Source organism: Mustela erminea, chromosome 8, assembly GCF_009829155.1.
Source record: "Mustela erminea isolate mMusErm1 chromosome 8, mMusErm1.Pri, whole genome shotgun sequence".
In the NCBI taxonomy this organism is placed as follows: Eukaryota; Metazoa; Chordata; class Mammalia; order Carnivora; family Mustelidae; genus Mustela; species Mustela erminea.
This window is the reverse complement of record NC_045621.1, coordinates 40,368,359-40,395,560: the sequence shown is the minus strand read 5'-3', so window position 1 is coordinate 40,395,560 and position 27,202 is coordinate 40,368,359. Positions and strand designations below refer to the sequence as shown.

General features: G+C 44.6%; 1 protein-coding gene and 1 non-coding gene across 6 annotated transcripts in view; both read right to left on the bottom strand.

The window, feature by feature from the left end:
* ATG16L1 (autophagy related 16 like 1) overlaps window positions 1–22,259 on the bottom strand; it is a 37,169-nt gene extending 14,910 nt beyond the window's left edge. The window contains exons 1-11 of one of the 5 annotated variants that reach the window (XM_032355206.1): window positions 21,977–22,259; window positions 18,691–18,784; window positions 14,306–14,411; window positions 13,478–13,551; window positions 12,352–12,603; window positions 7,524–7,589; window positions 5,085–5,171; window positions 4,376–4,432; window positions 4,115–4,162; window positions 3,401–3,503; window positions 54–159 (exon numbers count right to left, since the gene is read on the bottom strand). In XM_032355206.1, coding sequence (XP_032211097.1) covers window positions 54–159; window positions 3,401–3,503; window positions 4,115–4,162; window positions 4,376–4,432; window positions 5,085–5,171; window positions 7,524–7,589; window positions 12,352–12,603; window positions 13,478–13,551; window positions 14,306–14,411; window positions 18,691–18,784; window positions 21,977–22,091 — 1,108 coding nt within the window. In that variant the 5' untranslated portion in view covers window positions 22,092–22,259. The remainder of the gene's footprint in view (window positions 1–53; window positions 160–3,400; window positions 3,504–4,114; window positions 4,163–4,375; window positions 4,433–5,084; window positions 5,172–7,523; window positions 7,590–12,351; window positions 12,604–13,477; window positions 13,552–14,305; window positions 14,412–18,690; window positions 18,785–21,976) is intronic. The other 4 variants (XM_032355207.1, XM_032355208.1, XM_032355210.1 and 1 more) reach the window with 4 other exon arrangements.
* LOC116598010 lies at window positions 2,187–2,461 on the bottom strand. Its single transcript, XR_004288920.1, has one exon.
* Window positions 22,260–27,202: the final 4,943 nt, after the last annotated feature.

Genomic DNA, 27,202 nt, shown 5'->3' with positions numbered 1-27,202 from the left:
GTCAACCAGATGTCCCCAACACAGCCTCTTTCTTTGCAACTCTGGGATCTCACCTCCAAACACTTCCCAAAGCTTAACTCTCCGATCCATGCCTCCTGTGGCCAGCAGCCGGGAGCCCGGACTGAACTGCACAGCGTTGACTTCCCCATCGTGAGCATCCTGCAAGACAAGCACCCTGCTTCAACCCCAATCACTGTCATTTCCGAGAGGAAGGAGCCCAGTGCACATGATCACTCTGGACATCTAACAAAAGGCATCAGATGCTCACTTAGAAATAAAGGGGGTCCGCTCATAAACTAACTTGGGTCCCTACCCTATTTTATTCTTATAGTTACAGTTCCATTTATTTAAGCACAGTGCAAACTTCTTAAAAAGCATTCAAAAACCCATGTAGACTAACTGCCAAAAGTTTGTCTTTGCATTAATTTCATTTCTCCTTAAGAAAAATAAAATTCAGTCTATATTCTACTATGATCTTAATGGCTTAAAATTAAGTCTCTGATTAACCACCTCTCTTCTTGTCCAGATTATGTTAATGCTACATGCTAACCTATCTAGTCAAAGTACAGCATGGCTTTTCATGATAGAAGTCTTTATGGTTTCCTAATGTGAGTATATCCCCACATGGAGTCCTAATACAAGCAGATACCACGCCTGCTGCGATGCATCACTGTTACAGTGGGATTCTATTCTGCTCTGGAAACAATACAGCACTACTGTGTACTAGCAGGGTGACTTTTGCCAAGTTTCTTAACTTTCTGAAGTCTCAGCTCATTTGCTCATCTATAGAAAAAGACTTCTGCCAAGTTGTGTGACTTAGGAGTGTGCCTAATCACCAACAGGCCTTCAACGAAACAGGTATCACTCTGGGAGAATTTTAAATTCTTCACAGGGAGAGACACCTGGGTGACTGTCAGTTAAGCATCTGCCTTCAGCTCAGGTCATGATCCCAGGGTCCTGGGACTGAGACCCACGCTGGGCTCGCTGCTCCACGGGGAGCCTTTTCTTCCCTCTCCCTCTGTCTGCCACTCTGCCTGCTTGTGCTTTCTCTGTCATATAAATAAAATCTTAAAAAAAGAATAAGTTCTTCACAGGGAAATCTTTTTCTCTAAAGGTTTAATTATTTTGACAAAAGAGAGCATGCACACGGGGGGAGGGACAGAGGAAAAGGGGGAGAGAAACCCAAGCGATTGCCCGCTGAGCACAGAGCCTGATGCCGAACTCGATCTCTGACCCCAAGAGATGACCGAGCAGAAATCGAGTCAGATTCTAATTCGACTGAGCTATCTAGGACTCCTTCACAGGGAAATTACTGAGACTGGCATCCAAACTAGAAAAAAAATAATCTGAAAAGATGGTATCTTTTTTTGTGTTCACGATGGGAAGGGAAATGGGGTAAAAAGCATCCCCTCCTAGAATGGGAAAAAAAATACCAGAAAATGTCTCTGAACCGCTCTTAAAAATTAAGACTATAAGGGTGACTGGGAGGCTCAGTCAGTTGGGCATCTGACTGAGCCCTGCATTGGGCTCTGTGTTCAGCAGGGAGTCTGCTTAGGACTCTCTCTCTCTCCCTTTCCCTCCACCCCTCCTGCTACCCTCTCTAAAACAGATCAATCTTAAAAAAGAGGAAAGGAAAAAAAGACTTTCGATGCTGAAGTCTTTATGGATAAACTACGATGCCTGAGATTTGCTTTAAATTGCTCCAGCAAAAGTGTGTGGGGCAGAGAGAAGAAAACTGGCAGATGTAGCTAACTGGGGCTGCCTGGCAGGATGATGGGTGATGGGACCCAGAAGTTCTTTTACTCCCTGCTCACACCAATGTTTGAAAGTTTTCATAATAAAAAGGAAAAAAAAAAGACTATGGAAAATGTGGATTACAAATATTAGATCACTAAACAGATCATCAATCATTTGCCTAAAACATCATTTGGGGAAGACAAAAATCTTATTGTCACATCTGCCTGGGACTAAAAAAGATGCCTGAAATATTATCAAAGGCACGATTATTAACTGACTGGGATATACACACCACTTTATTTTGCTTGGTGATCTGATCCCGCCCCAGCCCTTGTGTCCCACTGCTGAAAAGCTATCCGAGAGCTGACCAACCTTTTTGCTCCATGTGATTCCCTTCCTTTTCTTTCTTCTTCTTCTTCTTTTTTTTAATGCTATCTTTCTACTCAGGAGGTCTCAGATTGAAAACTTGAGATCATGCACCATCACACCCATGGCTGCCGCTCCTCCATCTCCTGCATAGCCGGTTCTGTTGGATATCTGTCAGCTGTGAACTGTATACTCTCAGACACACATGCTGACAGAATCCCAAATTATCAGCTGCTCCATTATCCCATACACATGACTTAAATGTGACAGGAAAAAACAATGGGCTGCTGGGAGTTGAGGGCAAGGAAGGGGCTGTGACACTGAGTGCAATCAGACCTTTTACCAATCATCACTGACCTCCATAAGGTGCTTGGGCCTGTCAGGGACTCGCAGGAGTGGAATGGGAAGGGGCCTTAATGGTCCTCAATCCAACTCCTCATCTGGAGGGAGACTCTCTTTATGACAGACAAAGTGGTTAAATCACTCAGCCAGTTAACTGTGGAAATCTCTAATCAATTCCTCCTTATGCTGGAACTAAAAGCCTTCCCCATATAAATTCCCTCCCGTTTTATAGTGAGTCTTTCTCTCCCCGAAAGCTGGCTCCTCTAACTCAGCCCATGTAACCCACAAGTCAGCCCAGCTATCTGGGCTCTGCTCTGCTTCTCTCTTCCCCCCAGACTCCCACCTGCCAGACCTGAATCAGGTACCCCTCATTTCTCCAGGCTGGTTCCATTTCTGCTCAGTTCCCCCAAGCTGGGACCTACTTCCTCATTTCTACTAGCATCCAGCTCTGAACTCCAGCTGACAGCCCCAGCATCACAGTGGCCTCTGCCCAGGACTGTCTCCTGCCTCCAAACTTGTGCTTCTAACAATTGGAAGTCACACAGATTTGGGTATAATTCACGAAGCAAACAGTTGCCCTTACCCACCTTCTAAAACAGACTACTAACTAGAATTTCACTCTAGATCAGAGCCAACCAGTGACAACAATGACACACATTAGTGTAACTTCTCACCAACCACAGCTCCTTCTCCCTTGTCCCATCTCTCATGCTCTCATGCTAGGGATTCTCTCTCAGCCAGTCCTGAATTACAGAAAATGGTTATAATAAATTCTATCCTCTAAGCTAAGCAAAATGTATCAATTCCTTCCATTAGATATAGCCAACAGGTGTAAAAGCTTGCTATTGCTCTAAATAAAACAAGAGAAAGCCAGCTGCTGTGGAGAAAGGATCCTTTAACTGTCATGCTCAATTACCACACAGCTTGGTGGGACGTGGGGTTCAACTGTACTTACAAAGACACACATCGCTGTTGTTGGCACTCTCACTTCTTTACTAGAACCAGGATGAGGATCCACATTATCCTGGGGAACTGGAAAGGAAGAGACAGAACGCCTCCTAAGAAGTAACACAAAGGAAAATATTAGGATTGCACAAGGCTTCCTGTCCACCAAACGTACAGGAGGGATTCAAAGACGACTTTTGACGGCTTCTTCTCCCTCCTAGACTCTTTGAACCACAAAACAATTCACCCGACCAGAGGCATCCTCACTCAAACGACACCCGAGAGGTATCCAGCACGTACCAGCACTCGCTTGCTCACTAACTCATGGACTCCAAAACCCAACACTGAAAAGCAGTCCCGCGAAACTGCTTCCCCAGCCAATAAACTGCTGCAAAAACGTTCTCAACATTCTGCGGGAGCTCGTTTGTCTACTGATAAGACTACCTAAAGGTGACTTCTGTGCCTAGTTACAACCATCCTCAGCATCCAGTGTGGTCATAGCGGAATCAAATGCGTGCCCGAGGAGAGGGATGAGATCGTGCCTGCTGTGCAGAGCTCAACCTAACTGCCCGCTCAAGAAGCTGACAGCACTCCTAGGAGCATGCATAGCGGCCTGGGAGGCACATGCACACCCGACAAGGGTGGTGGGGGCTGAAGCGGTGATCAGCACAATTATCAAGGAGCCACGTTCACATGCCGGACTGAGAGAAGGGAGTATTTTCACCTGGCAGCATCAGAAGAGTGATGTCCCAAAAGGGGAGACTCGGACAGACTAAAGGTAAGGCCAGATCAGTACGCAGCAAAATTAAGGAAAGAAAACAGAGGAAAAAGGAAGAAGCTAAGTGAAAAGCTGAAGTCAAAGCATCTGAATACTTGGCACCACAGAAATTTGGTGTATGCTTAAAAAATTGTGATAAATCATATACAACACTTATGAATATTCACAAACATATTAACAAGGAAAGGTGAAGGTTTTCTAACCTACCCAAAGATATTAGTGATAGAATCCAGAAGGCCTCCAGCAGGCTGCGAGAGTCGCTTACTAAAGAGGAGGGGAGGATAGGTTTAAACCTTAGAAACATTTTGCCCATAATTCATCAATAAAAACAGTCCACAAAAATAGGTACCTGGGAGTATGTTTCCCATCAAGTTCCCAAACCCCAGCCAAGAAACCCCCTCAGAGGAGCAAACCATCAGAAAACAAGGGGAAGGCAAGAGGGAGGACCCAGCTTCAAAGTTTTAAAAGACACAAGGTTCCCCGCATTAAATTAACTTGTCTTAGAAACTGTGCTTCAGAAAATGACTCAATCTGACCTAACAGTGTCTGGCTGTTAATAACCAATCCCCATCCTTTTAGTCCTGCTTTAGTTATTAGCAAAGAGAAAAAAATCCTGGAACCCAAGTACGAAGTAAACAGTATGATTTAAATAATCATCCCAACAAGGTGTAACTGTCCATCTTGTGGGAAGCCATGACACTTCCTCTCACCTCCCCTCACGGGGCGGTGGCAGCACCAGATAGCTTGAGTCCCATGTGGAGGTGACCTGAGGAAGATGGGGACACTCAGGAGCCCACGATCTCCATAGCTGTACAGGAGGGGCTGGGCACTCCAGCAAGGGGCTCTTGCTGCCGCCACAACGTGCCGTCCACATACAGCATGAGTGCTCCTCTCCTGGCCCGCCCCAGCTACTTACGTGGCTGCTCTGCTGAGGGCACGCACGGGAGAGGTCTCCTCGGTGTGATCAGAGGTTTCGTCCACGATGACTTCAATGTCATCATCCCTGGAAAGAAGGGCAAGAGGCCAAGTCTTTGATCCTGCTCCTTGGGAGCTTTGTGGCGAGTCTGTCCCACAAGCACCAGCACCACCTCTTAGTCACACGCGGCCTCCGTGAGTTGGCCGTGACAAAAACAGCCAAGGGTTCTTCAGAGAAACAGAAATGGCCACACTCTGAATGACACTAAAAAAAGTTGAACCTACTGACATCAAATCTAGAATTCCAGCTGAAAAGAACTTAAAAAGTGATCTTTTGATCCTCTGAGGTGTGAACATCACTCCCACTTGGAAAGCAAGGAAACAATCTAACAAGCCTAGAACCATGCATCCAGTGCCAAGGGAGATTCCTTCCTTCAGGCCGGGTTCATAGGTAAGGGCTCCTGCATGTGAACAACTGGACCACAGTGCTCACCAAGAAACAGTTCCTATGAGATGGGCTGAGCATGGCACAGATGACAGCCAGGGCAGCTCTGGAGCACAAGAAAATGACAGGGCAAGGAGGAGATCCAGGGGAGTAAGGAAAGCTTTTGCTGGAAGGGCAATGGAGTCCATGGTTGCGTTAACATTGGCTTTAAATACTGCCTTAGTAATAGAAACAGGAAAGCAAAATCTCAACACAATTCATTTTTGACTCTGGGTATTTTATGCTTAGGTTTCAACACTTGCTGCTTCTGACATGTAGGAAGTCTACCATGCTTCATGTGAAATAATCAAGACACAGAAATGCCCTGTTGTTTACCCGCCTTATCCCACCGGATACAAAGCACCTCTGGAATCTACCTCACCCCTTGTTCCTGGTTGGGGGAAGGCAAGCAATTATTTTGGTTTTAATGACCTCCTACCGAGTTGCAATCAGAAGTAAAATAATAAAACCTAACAACCCAAGCCTTTATCACCTAATGTTCAGACTCTTTATAGACTTGAGAGCTAAATTTTTCCATGATTAATTATCTGGATTATGTAAACATATACTTGTTACCAACCAAGTTAAACCAAGTCAAAGAAAAGTTGTTTTCCTTGGCTATCGATTTTAGGATTCCACACAACTGACCCCAGTCTAGGCCAGGATGTAGGGGAGAACAAAGGTATGCCTGAAGAAAGAGAACAAGGCTAGCCTTTCTTTTCTTCGTGGTTCTGGTTTGGAGGAGTCCCCTGTGTCCATACAAGCATGACAGCAGAGCAACAGAGACAGCAAGGGTAGCGACCAAGAGCAGAGCCTATGGAGATGTTTTTAGAATGTGACAAACATGAAGACACTTGGAACCCTGCAAAGGCCCAGGGCCACAAGAAAATACCAGGATGTGGCAACTGGTTATCACAATCTTTCAAAGGTAAGAATGCCCTTTGCCCCAGAAACTCTGCTCTCTGGGAAACACAGAGATTAAAAACAGGCCTTTGAGGTCTGGCACTCCTAGGTTAGGTTTGCTCTGTCCCTTCCGAGGAGATCTTGGGCAGCATGCTTGACCTAAGTTGTGTCACACCCAGTCACCTGTTTATGCTGCAGTAGGGATGCAGACAAATGTTGCTTTTATAAGCTGTCATTTCTTTACTTTGTAGTGTCTATAAAATATAACTGAGATTCATTTTCCACATCTGAGAATACAGAAGAAATGCCTATAAGCACAGCCTTGGTATGGAAATCTTTTTTCCTTATAAATTAACACCCTGTCTGGTGGCTGACTCCTCTAACTGAATTTAAACCAGTCCCCTCCATTTATAAGGAAACAAACAACATTTTAAAATGCAGTAAATCACAATTCTAATACTGTATTCTGGAATATTTTTCAGTAGAAAAGGAACACATCATAAACCAGAAGCAAGTGGAATTCAGTCATTAACTGAATTAAATTAAATTTAAATATCTACCACTCTTAACACAAAGCTTCAGATCTTGCAGAGGACTCTCCACCCCAACTCCAGATCAGGGAAAGTTCCAAATGGATTCATTCCCTTTTGCTCCAAGAGACTGTCATTTTCACTTAGGCTTCAAAGGTTTGCCCACACCTCCACTCAAAGTCGCATCCCAAGAAAAGAGAGCAAGAGAAAGAACCCAGCCCAGCAATACACTCCAGGAGGCCCAATGACGGGTAGAAAATGGATCAAAGTGTCAAGAAGGAAGCAGCAAGGTGGGCACCCATTCAGGGTGCAGAAGTCATCTGTTCACAGCCCCACAGCCCACAAGGAGCATGAGCTGCAGCAGCCTTGGGATGGGAACCAGTGTTTAGTGGCTCCCTCAGAACTTTGAGTTTCCTTTCTACAATCTATAATAAACGATTTTACAGAAATAAGAACATGGTAACATTTTAAAAGAGCAAATCCAATTACTAAGAGCAGTTCTGATTAGAATAGCTCTACTTACTGTTCAACGGGTAGAGGTTCCTTTGCTGCTTCTGCAAGCTCTTTCTGTAGCCGGGCTTGCCGCCTCCTAGTGAAGAAAGCCCACTAGTTCATGTCGGCTTCAACAAAGCAGAGCACTTGGGCCCTCAGTAAACTACTAGCTCTCATAAAATACTTGAATGTTCAGTTCATCTCAAATAACTGCCCTGGGCATAGATACCCAAGTCCCAAACCCACACCAGTAATGTCAGTAAGGAACCCTGTCATAAAGGATTCCAGAGCACAGGCCAGAAGAGGGATTATATCATTAGAGAAAGCAGTGACCTAGCAAGGTAGAGCCTGCCCATCGTGACCCGGGGCCTCCCAGGGCAGAAAGGCACATCAGATTTATCCAGGGTTAGTCACGGTCAAGAGTGGGCTTTCTGTAGCAAACAGTCTGACACCAACATGTCAAGAGCATGAAGATTTAATAGTTAAGACTTACTTAGAATTTACTTGTCCCTGACTACTTGGTATTGTTATTGCCAGGTTTTAACTCATTTAATCTTTGTAACAATGCTTTGAGATCTAGCACTACTTTAACAGGTAAGGAAACTGAGGTGTGGGATTCTTGAACTGTCAAAATGCACATGGGTCCACTTACCAGGGCTGCATACAGATGTCTCAGCTATGGACACATTTTTTTTTTTTTTTTTAAGATTTATGTATTTATTTTAGAAAGAAAGTGAGTGTGGGGAAGGGGCAGAGGGAGAGGGAGTGAGAGAATCCTCAAGGAGATCCCCACTGAATGCAGAGCCCCACATGGGGCTCAATCCCAGGACGTGGAGATCATGACCTGAGCCGAAAATCAAGAGTTGGTGGCGGATTACCACCCAGGCACCCCTCAGCTGTGGAAAAATTCTAATGTGGCCAAACAGTCAAGTGCACTGTTACCCTTTCTCAGAACAATTTCTGTCTCACCAAGTCCTAAATTCAGGATCTCCCCCATTTTTAACCTTGGCCTTGTTTTCTCTTCCACGGCAATTTCATCTCTAACTGTGGTTTTATTCTGTATGTGGAGAACCCCTAATCTGGAATTCTAGCACTGCTATTAAGCCCCAGCCAAGAATTCAAAAGCTTCTACCAGTGTTAATTCTCAAAACAGGGAGAAGTCCTTTAGATGGCATGTGAGAATCATGGAAAGGGATGATTGCAGCTTATATTCTTCATTTTATTAAAAAATATCTTATTTGACACAGAGAAAAAGAGCGTAAGCAGGGGGAGCGCAGTGGGAGAGGGAGAAGCAGGCTCCCTGCCAAACAGGGAGCCTGATGTGGGGCTCCATCCCAGGACCTGGAGATCATGACCCGAGCTGAAGGTAGATGCTTATCTGACTGAACGACTTAGGTGCCCCTATTTTTTATTTTTTAAAAGAATACTTATTTACTTGATAGAGTGAAGTGCGCACATACACACAAGCGGGAGGAGGGGAAGAGCAGGGGAGGGCAAGCAGACTCCCTGCTGGGCACAAAGCTCAACACAGGGCGGGATCTCACCACCCTGAGCTCAGGACCTGAGCCAAAATCAAGAACCAGACGTTTACCTGACTAAGCCACCCAGGCGCCCCCTACACTCTTACTTTTATATGAGGAAGATGGGAAACTAAGTTTTATAGGACGAATGACAAAATTTTATCATTTTTTCTTAGCTGGAATAGATGACCTATGAACTACCTTTGAGGGAAACCAGAATTTGGTGTGGGACAAGTAACAGCTCGTCTACTGCAAAGGCACTACCTCTAAGTGAAGGATAAAAGATCTAGTGTTGTAGGGAGCAGAAGGCTCCTGCAGCCCCTCCTTCATTAGAAAAGCTGAAAAGATACTGCCTTCAATAGTTCAAATATTCCCCAAGTGTGTCCGACATAGCAGCCACCGTGATGGTAAAGACCTACCTTAGCATAGTGAGGGAGGCAGAACATGGACAGCTACTTCAAAACATGAAATGTGCCATGCTATCGCTCTGGTAAACTAAGGCTCTAGAAGGAGAACATCTGACTTGGGGATCATTAGGAAGGAGGGAAAGCTTCCAAGGAGTAAAGTCAGAGCAAAAGTGAAGAAACCTCAAGGTCCGCCTATGCAATCAGAAGAGAATGCAACCAGAGGCAAATCCCTAGGGAAACACTCCAAAGGAGCAAAGGCAGACATGTAATATGCCTCGTACCCCATGTTCGAAGGAAGTCTGTGTCATTCTCCTGTCCACGGTGATGACCAAGGACCCTTCCTTAGCTTAACGAAACGCCTGCCTACTTCTCCCTTGGCAGGTGTTCAACGTGCTACACTGACTTCCAGGTGACCCTGGTGAGTTCACTGCCTTTAAGCTAACAACTCCACAGCAGAGGCCAAGCTATTTTACTGAAACACGAGGGGCGCCTGGCTGGCTCAGTTGGCAGAGCATGTGACTCTTGATCTTGGGGGTTATGAGTTTGAGCCCCATGTTGGGGGTAGAGACTGGTTAAAAATAAAATCTTTAACAAAAAATGTAAATATGAGACAGAATAAAAAACAAAGCTCATGTTGTAGTATGACAGAAACTTAAGAAAAGTTAGAAAATACAGAGAAGTATAAAATGAGAAAATAAAAGCCACAGTCTTGCCACGCAGAAATAAACACTATTAACGATATGGTTCCTTTTTAAACTTTTAAATTCATTCAAATTTTGGATCATGTCCTATGAAAACATTTCCTACCATACTTTCAGTTACATTAATTACATGTATTTTCTTGGGTCACTAAGTACTCCTAAGACGTGTATTTTTAGATGACTTCGTAAAACTGCACTGTATGAAAGTATCAGTTTATTTCTTCCCCAAGGGAGATACTGCTTCTTATTTTTTTTTACTATGAGTAATGTGCGATCACAAACTACTACCCGTGACCAAGTCTTAGGACTTGCTTAAAATAAAGTCCAACAAGTGGGAACACTTCTCAGGTCATGCCTAGGTGGCCTTGGGAGGTGGTGGAATGGGCTTTCCACAGACAATGTGAAGGTGCTTCCCCCTTCCTCCTGGCAGTCCTCCAGGCCAGCTTTCCTGACCATGTGCACTCCTGCTTTCATCAACTCCCTGTGCCTCACACCTGTTGGAGGGCTCACCTGTCTCATCCACTCTGCAGCAGGATATTTACCTAGTGATTGACTGCATTTCTTTGATTGTTTTTGTGTCAAGAAATCGGAAAATTTTATACAGTCCACTTTTTATTTCTATTTTTAAAAAAAAATGTTTGGGAAGTCCTCATACTATTTAGAAATTTTTCATAAAATAAGAAACAGGTATCACATTTTTCATCTCTTATGTTATCAGTTTTTATACAGATTCTGAAATCTACTTGAATGTATTATTTGGTAGGATTAGTAATCATTATGATGACTCCTTCCTATTTTCATTCTTTCAGATTAACTGCAATCATCTTTTCAAATTCTAAACTACAGACACAGGGCTTTAAAATTGTATGTTATGGGGTGCCTGGGTGGCTCAGTGGGTTAAAGCCTCTGCCTTCGGCTCAGATCATGATCTCAGGGTCCTGGGATCGATTCTTGCATTGGGCTCTCTGCTCAGCAGGGAGCCTGCTTCCTTCTCTCTCCCTCCTTGTGATCTCTGTCAAATAAATATATAAAATCTTTAAAAAAAAAAAAAAGAAAAAGAAGAAGAAAAATCGTATGTTCTAATCTGTTGACCACTTACTGTCCGTTTGCTCAGTGGATTTTCTTAGGCTTTCTAAGTGGATAAGCATGGGCCCCCGACCCTTCTAGTGGCCTTTCATTCTGCATCTTATCTGGTCAGATGGCCAAAACATCAGTCAGAGTTGAAGAGAGTGAGCCCTTCCTTCTGTTCCTGGTTTTGATGTGTGTTAGACTCTCCGTGGAAATTTTCAACACACACACTTCCCTCCATCAAGACTGACTCTGGCGTCTAGAATGGAAGGTCTCCCTGTTAAGAATGCTACTGGCTGTTGGTTGCTGATATGTGTGTTTATTAAAAGCTTTTGTTCCAAGTTGAAGGGTTTTTATCAGGACTGGGAACTGAATCTGAGCAAATGGCATTTTTGGGGTCTACTATAGTGGCCCTACAGTTTATCATCCAAGGTGAGAGATTTAATTGATTTCCAGATACACCGTCTTTAATTCCTGGGGGTAAATCCTAGTAGGACTGCAGTAAATTAAAAAAAAAAAAAAAAAAGGTACTGGGGCACCTGGGTGGCCCAGTCAGTTAAGGAACCATCTCTTGATTTTGGCTCAGGTCATGATCTCAGGGTTTTGGGATGGAGCCCCGTATGTACTGGGCATGGAGCCTGAGATTTTCTCTTTCCCTCTCAGCTCCCCTTGTGTGGGCACACACACTCTCTTTGGGGGGGTGGGGCGGAGGTACCAGTGACTCTGACTTAGGGATTTTACATCTATATTCATGTGAGGTTAGACCGTAGTCTTATTATTATACTATCCAGAGCTTTGGTATGGATGTGGTTGGTGTTATAAAATTATGGATGGGAAAAATTGCAATCTTTTTCTATTTCTGGTTTGCCTTCTATTGTTCAAGAATTAGCTTTTCTCCTTGACACACTGAAAGAATTCACTGGCAAAAACTGTACGGGCCAAAACCCTTTTGGAAGGTAATCCTCCGCTCAGCTGTAAAAGTGTTCTTATAAATGCAAATCTCTTTTATGTGCACCACTGAGGTTTCTGATTTTATTAGTGTTTTCTGGCCAGCTTGTGCCATCCCTCCTCATCAGAGCTGCCAGGTTTGTTTCTGTCTTTTCAGAAAACAAGGCTCTACTTTACTAAAAAAGGGAATCACTACCTGTAGACTAGTGTCTCACCTTGAATCTTTTTCATTCTCTGCATTTAGGCGATTGGCTTCCTGGGCTTTCTCAGCCATCCACCTGGTGACCAGCTCCTGGTTCTCTTCAGTAGTTTTCCTCAGTTTCTCCTCCAAGGCAGTAAACGTGATCTGCAGGGCATCATACTCATCCTTCAGGGTCTGGTTGGCTCTTTCAAGGTCCTGAAGCTTACTGCGTAGTTCTTGGCACTCTGTCTCCAGGTCAGAGATAGTCTGCAAACATTCTGCAATTCTGAAAGCAGGACGTGGAGAAGAGGAATGGGCCTGCTCGGGAGCCCTGTGAGGAGCCAGGGCACCTTGCCAGGTGCTGGAGCTCCGTGAGCACGGGCCCCCTACAATAACGCCAGCCATCACACCAGGTGCCACGGAGGACTCATGTTTATGAACATCTCACTTAGCCAAGCCCAGCCCTAGTGGGTTTACAGGACAAGCTGATTAGGAGAGGAATTTTACCTAGGGTAAAATTCACCCAGGCGATGAAGGACTAGAAAAGCAGGATTTGAAAAGGGAACTTTTGATGCCTATATAGAGTACTAACAGGGGCTTAAAAGAGGCCTAGAAATTCTGCACTTTCCGTTGGTTCGATCACTTGATAAGCAAAGATGCCTTTCTAAGCCTTTAGAGACCCCTGTCTGCAAAGCAAGGAAAAAAGGCACAGAGGAAACCCAGGCTTCCCTCCAGCTCAAAGGTCCTACAATTTGGAATTCCAGGCTTCTCCCTGATCAAGAATTATCCTGCCAACAAACTCATCCCTGTTCCCAAAGGCCACAGGCTCACTCTGGCACCATCTCCACCATAGAAGACGCTAGCTCTCCTATGCAGTGGCAACAGGGAGAGCCATGAATGCTTTGGGGACATTCACAAGGGCCAAGGGTACTTGCCAGGGGCATGCTGGGAACCCAGGAGACTGAGGGCACTGTCCTTGCCTCTGCCATCCTTAGCAGGTAGATAAAAATCTCAGGCTGTGCATGCACAGAAGTGACACTCCTGCTGAGTCCCACGTGGTGACCATTTGCCAGCAATCACCACTGGCCCCACCCACAAGAGTACAATAAACAGAGTGCAACACCATGGCCAGCCCTGGAGAAGGCATCATCTCTACTCACTTTGCTTCATTCATCTGCATCTCCCTGTCCTTCTGCTGCATTTGGTTATTCAGGTCAATCACCAATTGAGCTAACTGGGGAAAGGAAAACACTTGCATCAATGAGAGAGTTCAGGACCTCAGCTGGAACCTAAACAGTGGGTGCTTTTTAAAATTTGGAGGGGGGGGCTTTTATTTTTAAGAAAGAAAATGTGCCGTGTAGAGTTGGGCCAAGGCCCCAGGAAGAAATAAGCTGGGTGGCAGCGAGGAGCGGGAGGGCAGATGGGGATGCTCATGGGAACAATGGGAAGTGCTACGGGTCACTGCCAGGTTTCCACTGAAGACTCATCTGTCCCCCCACCTCAGCCACCTTTCACACACTTCAGCTGGTAAAATGATCAATTCAGCTGCACTGATGAGAAAATACATTTTCTCATAATTTGCCATCAAATCGCCACCCAGGATTAATATAGCCCAGGACTTTTTTTTATGTCCTTTCTAATGAATTTTTCAGAAATTGCAGGGTTCACTCTCAAATACCTTAGGAAAATATTAGTGAGACCCACCCTCGAACAGGCAGAAAAGCCTGCTTCTTTCCCTTGAAGTTTCTCCACTTGTACCTTTCATGCCACCTGGGAATGGAGTGACTGGCAGCTACCCTAGTGGCTTGCCCTCTTGCTGATGGAGGGAAAGCCCTTGGCTTTCCCGATGTTGCATTCCCAGAGAGAGAGGATGATGCCACACGTAGCCAGGACAGCTGCAAATTCTAGTGCAAGCGCCCTCTTGCCTATTCTCCCCCACTGCAGGGCCTGCACAGAGCAGAGCAGAGACAAGGAGCAGCTATCAGTACCTCCCCACGTTTCTTGTGTAGCTCAGTCAGTTCTTCTTGGTGTTTAATCCTCAGCTGGGCCATCTCTTGTAGCTGACTATCATTCCAGGCAGCATCGTGTCCAGGACTAAGTCCCCAAACCAGACAGATGAAGGAATGTGCAAAAAAGAGAGGAAACAGAAAAAAAAAAAAATCAGACCCCCAACCTCCTCAGTTTGGCACTGAAACAGTAACCTCAGAATTTTGAACCTATACGTGACACACAACCAATAAAGCCATTCATTTTCTCTGGGACAATGTGGTTCTAAGCCACTACAAACCTGAAGCAGAAAATAGGAAACATGAGACATGGTAAAATAAACCAACCACAACTTGAACCACGGGTCGTGTCAGGAACAAAGCATGGATTCCAGATGAGGCTTAGGTAAACATGGAGGAGACAACAAGGTCCAGTCACTGGACAAATGTTTGAGTGCCAACTACGTGCCAGGCACTGACCTTGGACCTGGGGAGAAGGCAGTGAACACAAAGCTTTGCTCTCAGGTGACAGATAAACAGTTAAGAGCAGACACAGTGAGTAAGTAAATACGTGAAGTCCAGTGGTCAGACATGCTGTGAAGAGAAACTAAGGAGGGTAAAGGTGGGGACAGAGCAACAGGGTTCCTGTTCTGGGGGGGGGGGGGGCACCTTGAGAGGAGGCTTCTCTGAGAGGAGAACATCACTGCGGACCGGAAAGAAGTGAGGAGCCAGCCACATGGCCCCTGGAGGCTGGGCCCTCAAGTGAAGAGGGAACGTCAAGTGTTAGAAAGGCCTGGAGAAGGCAGCCTAGCTGGTGTCCTTGGAGAAAGTATGAGCGGAGCTCCACACGCAGGAGGGTAGAGAAGACGGTCAGGGAGGAGGTGGGGAGACCATGCAGAACCTCCCAGGCTCCTCCTGGGACAATGACTGGAAGTCACTGCAGTATTGTGAGCCTCTAGAGGAATCACTTAAGTTTTAACAGGATTGCTATGGTTGCTGGGTGGAGAGCAGACCACGGCAGGGGGTGGGGGGTGTGGGGAGGAAGGGGTAGAAACAAGGAGAGCAGTTCATGAGCTGTTACAAAGTCCAGCTCAGATCAAGGTGGTAGCAGTAGAGGCAGTGAGATGTGGTCAGATCCTAGATCCATTCTGAAGAGAGAGCTCACAGGACTTGCTTTTTGCGTCAGCTAGAGAGTCCAAGGGAAAGGAAGGAGTGGAGGAGGACTCCAGGGCTTTGGGCCTGAGCAAGTGTGAAAGGTGCAGGCACCACCTACTGAGACAGGAGGGACTGGGGTTTGGGAAAGACCTGAAGAGGGTGGTGTGGACACCCAAGGGGGTTTGTGGAGTGGAAATCAGCCGTGAGAGTCTGCATGTCAAGTACAGAAATCCAAGCCAGAGGCGAACAAGTGGAAGCTGTTGGCAAACGTATCTGATCCCCAGAGCTGAGCTCAACGCCCTCAAGAGTTCACGTAGTTTTGGAGGCTTGGCAGGGGTTCGCACCCCAGGTCGGAAACAGCGGGTGACTGACCTGTGTGTTTTAGCTCAGGACCAGGGCTGCGGCTGCAGAGGAGAACCATCAGAAGACAGACACTTAAACCACAACCCGGGGAAAGCACAAGATGGGGACGAGGAAGACACTGGAAAAGTAGGACACCAGCACCTGAAGGGAGGGGAGAACGGCCTCTTCCGTATGCCCTGTCATAAACAAGAGGGGAAAGGGAGCAGTGTGACACTCCCTCCCTCTAAAGGTACTTTTATGACATGTTCCAAGCCCATCCTAATACTTCATCCTTTGAGGCAATCTAATACTTCCCCAATCTTCACCCATGAAGTAGAAGCCAAGAGATTAGAAAGTGGAACACACTGTACAGGAAGTCACCCTAAATTAGGCATAAGAACTAGAAATTATTTTTATCAAATCCTCTTATGTTAATGCAAAGCACTGTGAAATATGCAAATGTATAAGCAGTCCCTTCTTCCAAGAGCACATCAGGTCACTCCCTGCTTGCCTGGTGCTGCGGATAGATGACAAGGACACTGGGTAGCCATGGTCTAAAGTGGTGGTTCTCAGATCATCTGATTACAGATTACGGGCCTTACTAACTTACTGAAATGGTAGGTCTGGTGTGGGGCCCAAGATTCTAACTGCATTTCTAACAATTTGCTAGATGCTGCCATCTAGGAAACATACACAGGAAATGAATGGAATCAACTACTTCTATGCTGTAATCTATGTAGAAAGCAAAGGGATTAAAACACTACAGGAGGGATGCAGAGAAGAGATCCAGATAAAGCTTTTTAAGCACAGGTGGTAGTATTTTAAGACTAACTAGGATGAGATGGACAGAACTTAAGGAGACAGAAGGGCAAAGGAAGCCACCAGGCCCATCTTCTGTAAATAGCCTTCCGGCACCATCAAACACCCACTTAAGCTGCTCTACCCCAAGGGACTAATGGATAGACGCACAAGAGTGTGTGAGTGAAGGATGAACATGCCTGAGTGAGTGACTACCAACGAGGGGCAGGACACTGAGGGAAAAAGGAATCATAGACGACTTGTGGGAAATAAGGGCACCATTAATAGAAACAAGGCCATCAGGAGAGGCCTCATTAGGGGCTCAAGTTTTTAGGAAAGGAAGGACCTCCAATTAAATTACCATTCCAGTGATATTCAATCAAAAGAATTATTGTATATCTATTTATAGCACCTTTCCAAGCAAACAAACTTGACTGACCAATACAGGAGAGAGAAACACGGACATCAAGAGTCTAATTAGATAGAAACAAAATATTTCAAGTTTTCAGCTGATTGATTTAGATGAAAAGGTAAGATGGCATTTTCTATACCTAATATTGACCAGAAGGCTACAACTAATATTTTAAATACTAGAGTAGGCCTCCCAGGGCCACAGTCAGGAAGCAGCTCTTGAATTTATTGTTAAGGAAGGACAGAACCTGGGCTGGACCCTCTGTTCCTCTTTCCCACTCTGGTCTGCCAGGAGACCAGATGAAGAAACACGGATGGCATGCAGTTACATAGCAGATTTAGCTATAGGAATAAATAAGTTTGGCTGCACCTTACCCTTCTGGGTTTTAAAAAACCCTTAAATTAATACCAACTCATTTTTACAGTTGCTAAATGTTATCTGACACCTAAAAAAAGTACACAGATTCTAGAGTAGTGATGAGTACTGTTCCCATACTGACCCTCAAATTTAATATGCAAACATGATAAACATCTGGAAACATGATAAACATCTGGAAAAAGACAGTAAGATGATAGAATGATTCTATTTAAACTGTTTCTGATGAAATCTGGCTTTTAGATTTTTTTGGACCATGGCCCTCAAAAAGAAATATAGCTTACGGGGCACCTGGGTGGCTCAGTCAGTTAGGTGTCTGCCTTCGGCTCAGGTCATGATCCCAGGATCTTGGGATTGAGCCGCGCATCAGGCGCCCTGTTCAGTGACAAGTCTGCTTCTCCCTCTCCCTCTCCCTCTAACCCTCCTCCTGCTCGTGAGCACACACACTCTCTCTCTCTCAAATGAATAAATACGAGAAAACAAAAACTTAAAAGAAAAATAGTTTACATGAATGACCCATGTAAACACATCAAACTTCTCATCATGAACACATATTGCATATTTAATGAAACAATACTTATCCTTCCTATTAAAATGCAAGGTTTTCCTAATCTTTCTTAAAAAAAACAAAAAAAAAAAAAAAACTTGGGCACCTGGGTGGCTCAGTCATTAAGCATCTGCCTTTGGCTCAGGTCATGATCCCAGGGTCCTGGGATGGAACCCTGTGTCGGGCTTCCTGATCAGAGGGAAGCCTGCTTCTCCCTCTCCCACTCCCCCTGCTTGTGTTCCCTCTCTTGCTATGTCTCTGACAAGTAAATTTTTAAAAAAATCTTTAAGTAAAATAAATAAAGCTTGCTGCGACCTGCTAGCTTAATTTCACTCTATTAAAATACGTTGAAAACCACTGAAATTAAAAAGCATCAAACAGACCTGTATTGTATAAAAAGCACTTCATGTTTATGCACCAGTCAATCCTGTATTAATAAGAGCTGTGTAAATCTGCTCAAGAATGCCTACTTGTGTGATTATTCAGGAAAAGTGAAGCCCGTAGGCTGATGGAGGAACTGGCCCAGTTACCCACCTCGAGTGACTTCTCAGACTTACAACACCTACTGAAAAGCCTTCTTCGTGGGTACATACCCTCAAAGAAAGGATTTTAGTTACTGGGCTTCACAAGTTCTTATCTGAAAGGAACTGACAAAAAGTGGAGCACAGAAACAGTACCTCTCAATTAGAAAAGTGACAGCTAAACTGAGATCCATTTTAACTGAAGAGACACAAGCAACAAAGGATAGTTTCAAAATACCTTATCTCATGCCTGTTGGGGATGTCATGCTTTTCAGCTTGTAGCTTATGGGCCAGCACTGAATGAAGATCTGACTTTTCTAGCAACTTGTTATCTATTAAAAAGGAAAAGAAGAAACACATTATTATAACTGATGCAAACCTTATCACTACTACATATCCTGTAAATATTTGGACCAAAAAACCCCAAAGGGGACAACTGGGTATGTTTCACTTTCATGAGATGTCCAAGTACCAGGTGCTGCACTTGGACAGCAATTGTACCAACTGTCCAAAACCCAGGAACATATACTCCTTCAATGCTTCCTGGCCTAAGCAGGAGCAGCCCAGCCAAAGGAACCTGTGGAAGCATCCTTACAAGAATGTCCCCCACTTACCTATGTTTATCTCAGGAGTTACAAACAAAACAAAACAAAACAAACCCAGTGGAAAAATGAAACATTATGTACCTTATTATTACATTTGGAAAACGTAATTTTTAGATCAAGGCACTAGAAATACAATATGAATGAGAGTCCTTGGCCCTGAGGAACTCAAGTATAGCAGAAGGTCAAGTATAAGGACTAGAAGAGTTATCTTTACTCATATGCTTGGATGGTTTGAGGGCCAGCAGTGATCTGGCAAGCAGACAGAAATGAAAGCTGGAACCAACACATGAAAGAGCAGAATGAAAAATTCAGACCTTTTCTTACTGGCCATGGTAAAGTAACAGATTTTAACAGCAGGCAGTGACACAGACAGACATTTACTAGTAAGAAGTCGAAGATTATTCTGAAGTTCCTCGCTCAGGTGACTTTGGAAGATGCTAATGTGTCAAAGAATACAAGAGTGGAGAAACCTAAGGAAGAAAATGAGTTTTCCTTCTGAAAGTAACAAATGTGACAGGAAACATGATGCAGGAATTCAAAGGACAAGTAGTTACGAATGACAGTCACACAGGGACTGGCAAGGTGGGAGGGGGCACTAAGCAAAACAGACTGATCATGGGAAATTCTCTAAACAGTTACATGTGATAGGGACTGTCTAGATCAGAACTGCTCTAGAACAAAATTTTGATAGGATTTATGCTAGTGAATATTACTGCTGGAAGGCCTTATCTTTTTCTTCTTAAAGACAGTCTTGAGTTCTACTTCTCTTTTATATATGGAAATGGAACTCCTGGGCAGAAACAGAAATATTCTTGGTTTAGGTTAATTTAATCAACCAGTTCAGCAGAACAGGGAAGTATGGTTCCAACCCTGGGTGTTCACCCACATCAAATAATAAGATCTTCAAAATGTCACACCAGAGGTGGGTGCCCTGAGATATTAGGTCTTTCAAAGGACAGGAGATATTCAAGAGGGACCCTCCCTAAAAGTTCCTCTCACTAAAGAGAAGGATCCAGCTGAGGGGAAGCTGCCATCTGTCCTTACAATCTCTTTTCATCTTTCTCTTTAGGTTCAGAGGCAGAAGCTGAACCTGACTGGCCAGGGAAGGGAAGAAGAGAGTAGTGAAGGTGTTCCACAGGCAAAATGGAAATGGCCCCCCAAATATCAATCGCTGACCTAAAGACAAGAGCTCTAAGAGGCAAAGGTTGTCATTCTCTCCAGCTCCCTAACTGCCTCTCGTATCAGTCTGGGCTCCTAGCCCCTCAGGCAAGCACTATTCCCCATAGCTATTTAATGAACTGCTCCCTCTCAGCATGATCTTCTGATTTTTCTCCCACACCCCCTCCCCCATCAAAATGACGATTTTCAATGCTGAAAAACCATCCAATCCCTATCAATGCAATTATAGCAACTTCTGTTTATAGACTATTTCGAAGATGGCTTTCAAAGCACTTATACACAGTTTTTATGAAGCGGGCAGGGTGAGATTCACCCCTTTTACAAAAGCAGTAAATCAGACTCAGAAACGTAAGTGAAAAGATCAGTAAGATGTGGAGTCAAACTTCCAGCCCAATGTGACTGTAAGTTTATTTTAGCTTTTAAGACAAAACATTCAACAAACACCTGACCACCTGAATTTCCATAACCCATTGGGAATCACTTTTGAGTGGGAGGGGCTTTCTGTGTTTCTGGCTGTAAGGTCTCTTAGAGTACACAAGAGCGGCAAATTATCTCACTCTGCTTCCCACCTTTGCTAAGAGGGCCCGCGGGTTCAGTGAAAGCAAGGAAGGGTCATTTCTTCAGAACCCCAGTGAGAAAAACAAAACACAAAGTTAGGACCCATCAAGTCTGTGTTCAAATCCAGACTCCACAAGAATCTGCTATGCTTCTCCAAGAAAGTTTATTAATCTCTCTCTGCATGGTTTCCTCACCATTCCTAAAAAAGACAATAGGACCTGCTTCATAGAATTTTCAAGAAGATAAAGAGAAATAACACATGCCGCTTATCTACCCAAGCACTCAAACCACTCTGCAAATTAGAAATACTTGGGGAGCATCAAAAAGCACTCCCATCGGCGTTCCACCCTCACATACTGCAATTTAACTAATCTGGGCTTTTTAATTTTTAAAAGATCCAGGTGATACTAATGTGCACATAAGTTTGGGAACCACTGATTTAGCACAGAATTCATTAATAGGCGACTATTACTTTGAATCTCACCATCAACATGGACTCCAAACTTTTGTCAGGCTTACTTCAAAGGGCAGATGGAACCATAAGACTGAGGAGTGCTCATTTCTCCCCCTAAATGTGTCATTTATCGGTTACGTAAAACTGGGGAGGGAGCAAGGAAATGCTCAGGGAGACTCACCTAAGGGTACGTACATTTTGGTACTCAAACTGCAGACAGGGGTCGGGAGAGGAGAAAACCTTCATATTTAAGTTTCCAATAACGATGTCCCAACCAACCAGCACGACTCAAAATGTGTACCAGTTAAAGAACACCAAGGTGGACTAAAAAACGAGAGGTCCGAGGAATCAGAGGCTGAATATTTCAGAGAACAATCTTAATTACGTGAGTTAATGCTTAAAGTCAGTGACCCGTTTCAACCACACGAGGCCCCAAACGGGACGTTTCTAGACCCTATTCAAGTACACAGGCGTGGAAGCTTGGCTTACAAACACAAGCGTGAACGGTGCCTGCCCACGAAGAACACACAGTTCAGTAGGGAAAGCCCTCTAAAGTCCAAGAGTGTAAGATCTAAAAAACGGCATGCGGCGTCCGCCTCGTAGGGTTTGTGGGGCCGCCGCAAAGCGCGCAGGCGACGCCAGGGGTCCGCCTACGGCTTCCGCCGGCACCCCGCGTGCTGCTGCGGGGTCCGCCCGCCCGCCCGCTCCCCTGGCCGCCCGCCGCTCACACTGCAGGATGATCTCTTCGAATGCCTGCCTCTGTAGCCGGTCCCGCCGCCTCAGCTCCTCCGAAATGTGGCGCTTCCAGCGGGGGAAGTCTGCGGCGCGGAGCCCCGACGACATTTCGCGCGCTGCCCCGGCGCCTTAGCGCCGCCAATCCGAGTAGGGGATGGCGGCCCCGGACCGTAGCATCGGCTACCAGCGGACGCCGGAAAACCGGCGGCCCAGAGCACACTACCACGCACAGGCCGCCGCCAATGCCGTCAGGGACCGTCTTCCGGCTCCTGCCGGAAAGGGTTGGGGTCAAGGCCGGAAACCCCGCCTCCTAACCCGACGATTTACGCTACACGCGTGCGCGAGGCCGGTGGCTGCTCAAGGCGCTGAGTAATGACGCCCTCCCGAGGCCGGAAGCGCAGGCGGCAAGAGGTGGCCGCTGGGAGGCGTGCGAGCTACGCCGGAGCCTTAGCTGTAGGAGGGAAGGGGACAGGGAAGGAGCCGTCTGTCAGTTGACGTTTCCTTCGCTGCCTACCCCACCCCCACCCCCGCCGATTTTTATTTTCCTTGGCCTGCCTTTCTTTATTGCTTGCCTCAGTTTACAAGCAGAAGTGGAGGCCACTCCCCACACAGTAGCTGAATGACCCTAGATGAGTGGCAATCTTGCAAAGCCTGTTTCCTAATCTGTAAAACGGGGATCCTCATGATACTCTCCTACAGGGTTGTCGTGAAGATTAAATGGAATAACCTACGTAATGCAGTGAGCGCTATGCCTGGTACATTGCAAGACTAACTTCACCTAGACCCCCCAGTATCCTCCTACCCAAAAGTCTGGCTGCTTTATACGTAGGCAAGAGTGTCCCATTGCCCTTGGGAATAGGGTTTTTGTTTTTTGTTTTTTACAACGAAGATACGGAATGCAAAGAATAGCTTTAGAAAAATGGGAATAGATTAGCTATGGAGCGTAGAAATTATCTGTGACTTAACAGTAAATGGGTTCTTAGAAGGTAATCTAAGCGTGGGGACATAAACAGGACTTTGAAAGCGGAAAATGTCAGTTTGCCAGTAGATACTGAAGGTGCTCCATGGAAGACAGACTCGAGACGATGGCATTTGTCAACTCAGTAGAATGGAAATGGTCTATAATAGAATCATCTGAGCTCCATTTACCTTTAATTAATTAGGGAATTTACTGCACAAAAAGGAAACTGGACGAAACAGGAGGCCAGAGGAGATGAAAGGAATATCAGAGCCTGGCTTCTCTTCCAGTGTGGCTCAAATCCAGTGGAAGGTCCTTCAGAGACAGATTTAAAATAGCCTTTCCTCTCCTGTGGAGGGAGTAGGTCAGTCAGGCTTCTAGAGCTTCAGCTAGAGGCACTTCACTGGCAGTACTGAGTGATCTGAATTTGTGGGAAAGACTAGGAAGAGTCAGAAATAGGAGGGCCTTTCTCACACACTGAAGAAAATGAGAGTGTGGTTTTTGAAAGTCACCAAAAATGCCCCCCAAACGTAACAGTGGTATCGACCTCAGAAGACCAGAGCATCACATAGCATCAAATCTTGACAGTTGAATGTGCTGATTTTCCAGACAAGCTTATGATTAAAACATACTAACAAATTTGCAGAACCAGCAATTCCACTTGTAGAAATTTGTGTTAAATGTTTGGACAAATGTCCATATACAAAAGCATCTGTCACAGTATTGTTCAAAATAGTGGAAAATTAGAAACTATATTTTCAACAGTAAGAGGTTAAATTATTGTATATTTATTGTTCAAAAAATGTTCCTAATAAAAACAGTGTATGGTGTAAGTCTAATTTATGTAAGGGTGCCTGGGTGGCTCAGTTGGTTAAGCAATTGCCTTTGGCTCAGGTCATGATCCCAGGGTCCTAGGATCAAGTCCCGCATCCGGCCCCCTGTTCAACAGGGAGTCTGCTTCTCCCTCTCCCTCTGCCACTCCCCCTGCCTGTGTGCTCCTGCACTCTCTCTGCCAAATAAATAAATAAAATCTTAAAAAAAAACCCAACTCTGATTTATGTAAAAGGAGTACATTCTTGGTTCCTCCTAGGCAAAATCTGTCAAATGAATAAATATAATTTCTAAATTAAGGGTACTAAGCTCTGCTAAGTGTGCCCTCTCCCTAAGCCACTAGGTTTATCTACTACATTGCAGTCACCTTGGGTCCTTTTTTTTACTCCCCTCCACCCATCATACTCCTTTCCACAGCAGGGCATTTGGATTTATTGTGTCTCTGTTGTTCACACTCTTCCCTTCTGACTTTGAGTTAATTCCTATGTATTAATTCTCAACTCAGTAATCATTGCCTTACAGCCTTCAATAACAGAGACCTTCACAACTAGGTCAGGTCTCCCTACTACACACGTACCTCTCCTTTATAGCAATAATCACACTTGCAGCTTCGCATAGTTCTATCATTACTTGATGAAGGTGTGTCTTCCCACCAGATGGTAAATTCTGTGAGGCAGGAGGTGTGTCTCTTTTTACTCAACATCATAGACAGCAAGAGCATGAAGCTTGCTATATCTTGGGTGCTCAGTAAATGCTGTTTATTTTTTTAAGATTTTATTTATTTATTTATTTGAGAGAGAGAATGAATGAGAGGGACAGGGAGAGAGAATCCGAAGCATACTCTGCACTCAGCACAAAGCCCAGCACGGGGCTCAATCCCAGGACCCTGAGATCGTGACCTGAGCCGAAACCTAATTGGACGCTCAATCAACGGAGTCACCCAAGCGCCCCAGTAAATGCTGTTTAATTGATGAATGGAATGTATGAAAATACCGTTAGTATTAACTCCAGGCAGTACCATTGCTGGTGTGTTTTGTTTGTGTTTTAATTTGAATACAGTTGACATGCAGTTTTTATTTTATTTTTTTTCTATATCTTTATTTTATTGTTTTTTCTATATCTTAAAGATTTTATATATCTTTTATTTTATTGTTTTTTCTATTGGTTTATAATTATTACCCATTACACTTGAACTACATATGCAAAAGAAAGTTATAAAAATGAATATGTACATATGAAACCCTTTATTCTTCTGGGTGCTGAGCTCTGTGGGACATAACTAATAAGCATGAAAGCTTCCACAGTGTTCTAGCCCATGAACTTTTCTGACTTCCTCACACACTGTAATTCTTTTAATCCTCCTAACGACCCTACTTGGTAAGGTTATTGTTAGCTACTGTTACCATCGTCTTTTTAAAGATTTTATTTATTTATTTATTTGTTTGACAGAGAGAGAGAGAGAGAGAGAGAGAACAAACAGGAAGAGTACCCAAGGGAGAGGGAGAAGGCTCTTGCATGAGCTGAGAACCTGATGTGGGGATTGATCCCAGGACCCTGAGATCAGGACCTGAGCTGAAGGCAGCCGCTTAATCAACTGAGCCACCCAGGCACCCCTGCTGTTACCATCTTCATCCTCATTTACTTATTTACATCCTTATTTATTACGTATTTACAGATGAGGAACCTGAAGCATGGAGAGGCTAAATAACTTGCTTGAGGACAGCTAGCTATTCAGTGGCAAGACCTGGGTTCCCACACAGGCTCCTGACTCTAGCAGCTGGGTCCTTAACCACTGAACTCCGTTGCCAGGTGTCTTCCAGCTAATACTGCAGTCTGGCTCAACTGGAACATGTAAAACAAAGAATAATTTGAAAGGGTATATAATTAATTCCTAAATTAGACAAAAGGGAAGGCATCCTGGCAAAAACCAGTCTGATGTGAAGACTGCAGGTGTATCCCCAGGACCTGGATGGGGATGAGTAATAGGAAGGAGGGGGAGATTAGATTGTCTGAATATTCTGGAGACAGATAATGAGTCTTAAGAGAGAAGTTTTTGGTCTTGCTCTGGTTAGTAATGAGTGTTTGAAAGATTCAGCTTGCTTTGCTGGAAAGCAACATCTATGAGATTGATTCTGACTGCCTGCAATGGATGTAGGGTGTAAGTAAAATATCCCAAGATTCTTGTAGTAGTATGCTAAAAAGAACAAATTTGCTCACAGAGGAGAGGAAGAGGCATCCCTCACCAAAGAACTTTCTCTGTGCAAAGTTTTTATCACTGACGCTGAGTATAACCTGATGGAACGTAACAGCATTTCCACTGTTAAAAACTTCCGGAGACTTTCATCCTAACCATCGATGTCTGCATACCTCATCTATGAGCTCTGCTCTAACAGGGCGGACTTCAAGTTCAACTTTCAGACGACTGACCTATCTACTCTGGTCCTTCCCCTTTAGGTCTTTCCAATTCCTTTTATCTTTCAACTGGCAAGTGTAAACAGTTGAATCCGAGTGTGGATCCGGCACAGGGGTGAGCCCTATGAGGAAGACAGATGGCGCAGGTTTGGATCCTGATCACAGAGCTCACTTTTTCAGGAAGGGAGATCTGAATGTGCATTATTTGAGGAATATAAAGTAAAAATGAGGGCTGCCTGGGTGGCTCAGTTGGTTAAGTGTCTGCCTTTGGCTCAGGTCGTGATCTCAGAGTCCTGGGATCGAGCCCTACATTGGGCTTCCTGCTTAGTGGGTACCTGCTTCTCCCTCTCCCTCTGCCTCTTCTCCCTGCCCACTTGTGCTCACACACACACACACTCTCACTCTCAAATCTTAAAAAAAAAAAAAGTAAAAATGGACTGGCCAAGAGGCTGTGTCAGGGAGGTTTGACTCTTTCCTGGTCCCCCCACCCGCCTTATTCTTTTTTAAAATATAATTTCTTGTTTTTTTTTTTTTAAATTCCTGTTGATCTTTAATTCCTTATTTCCATTCCTTTCCACTTTTTCCAAAATTAGATCTCTAAAAGTGAAAGTAAGCTAAGTTAACCATGTTACTGTGTTAATTGTCTGCTGTATAAACACAGTAGCTGCTAAATCAAAGGATGGCCAAGAAAACAACCAACACAGATTTTCAGACACACTAATGATCCCTCCAAATATCGCTTTTTTATGACAGTAATCATGGTCCCTTATAGGCATGTGTTACTTGGCATTTTTATCCCTTGGCTTTTCTTTGTTCTCTTTAGTGTTGTTGTGTTTGCCTATGTATGGATATTACAGGAAAATTTCATCATGAAATTTAGTCAGACTAAAGCACATGCAGTTCCCGTCATCTACTCTCTATGTATGTTGACACTCCGATTTCATGTTTTAACAATGACAGTGTCTGAGGTGGGTATTAGCCTTATACCCCAACACAAGCTTTATAGCAGAGCTCAGTT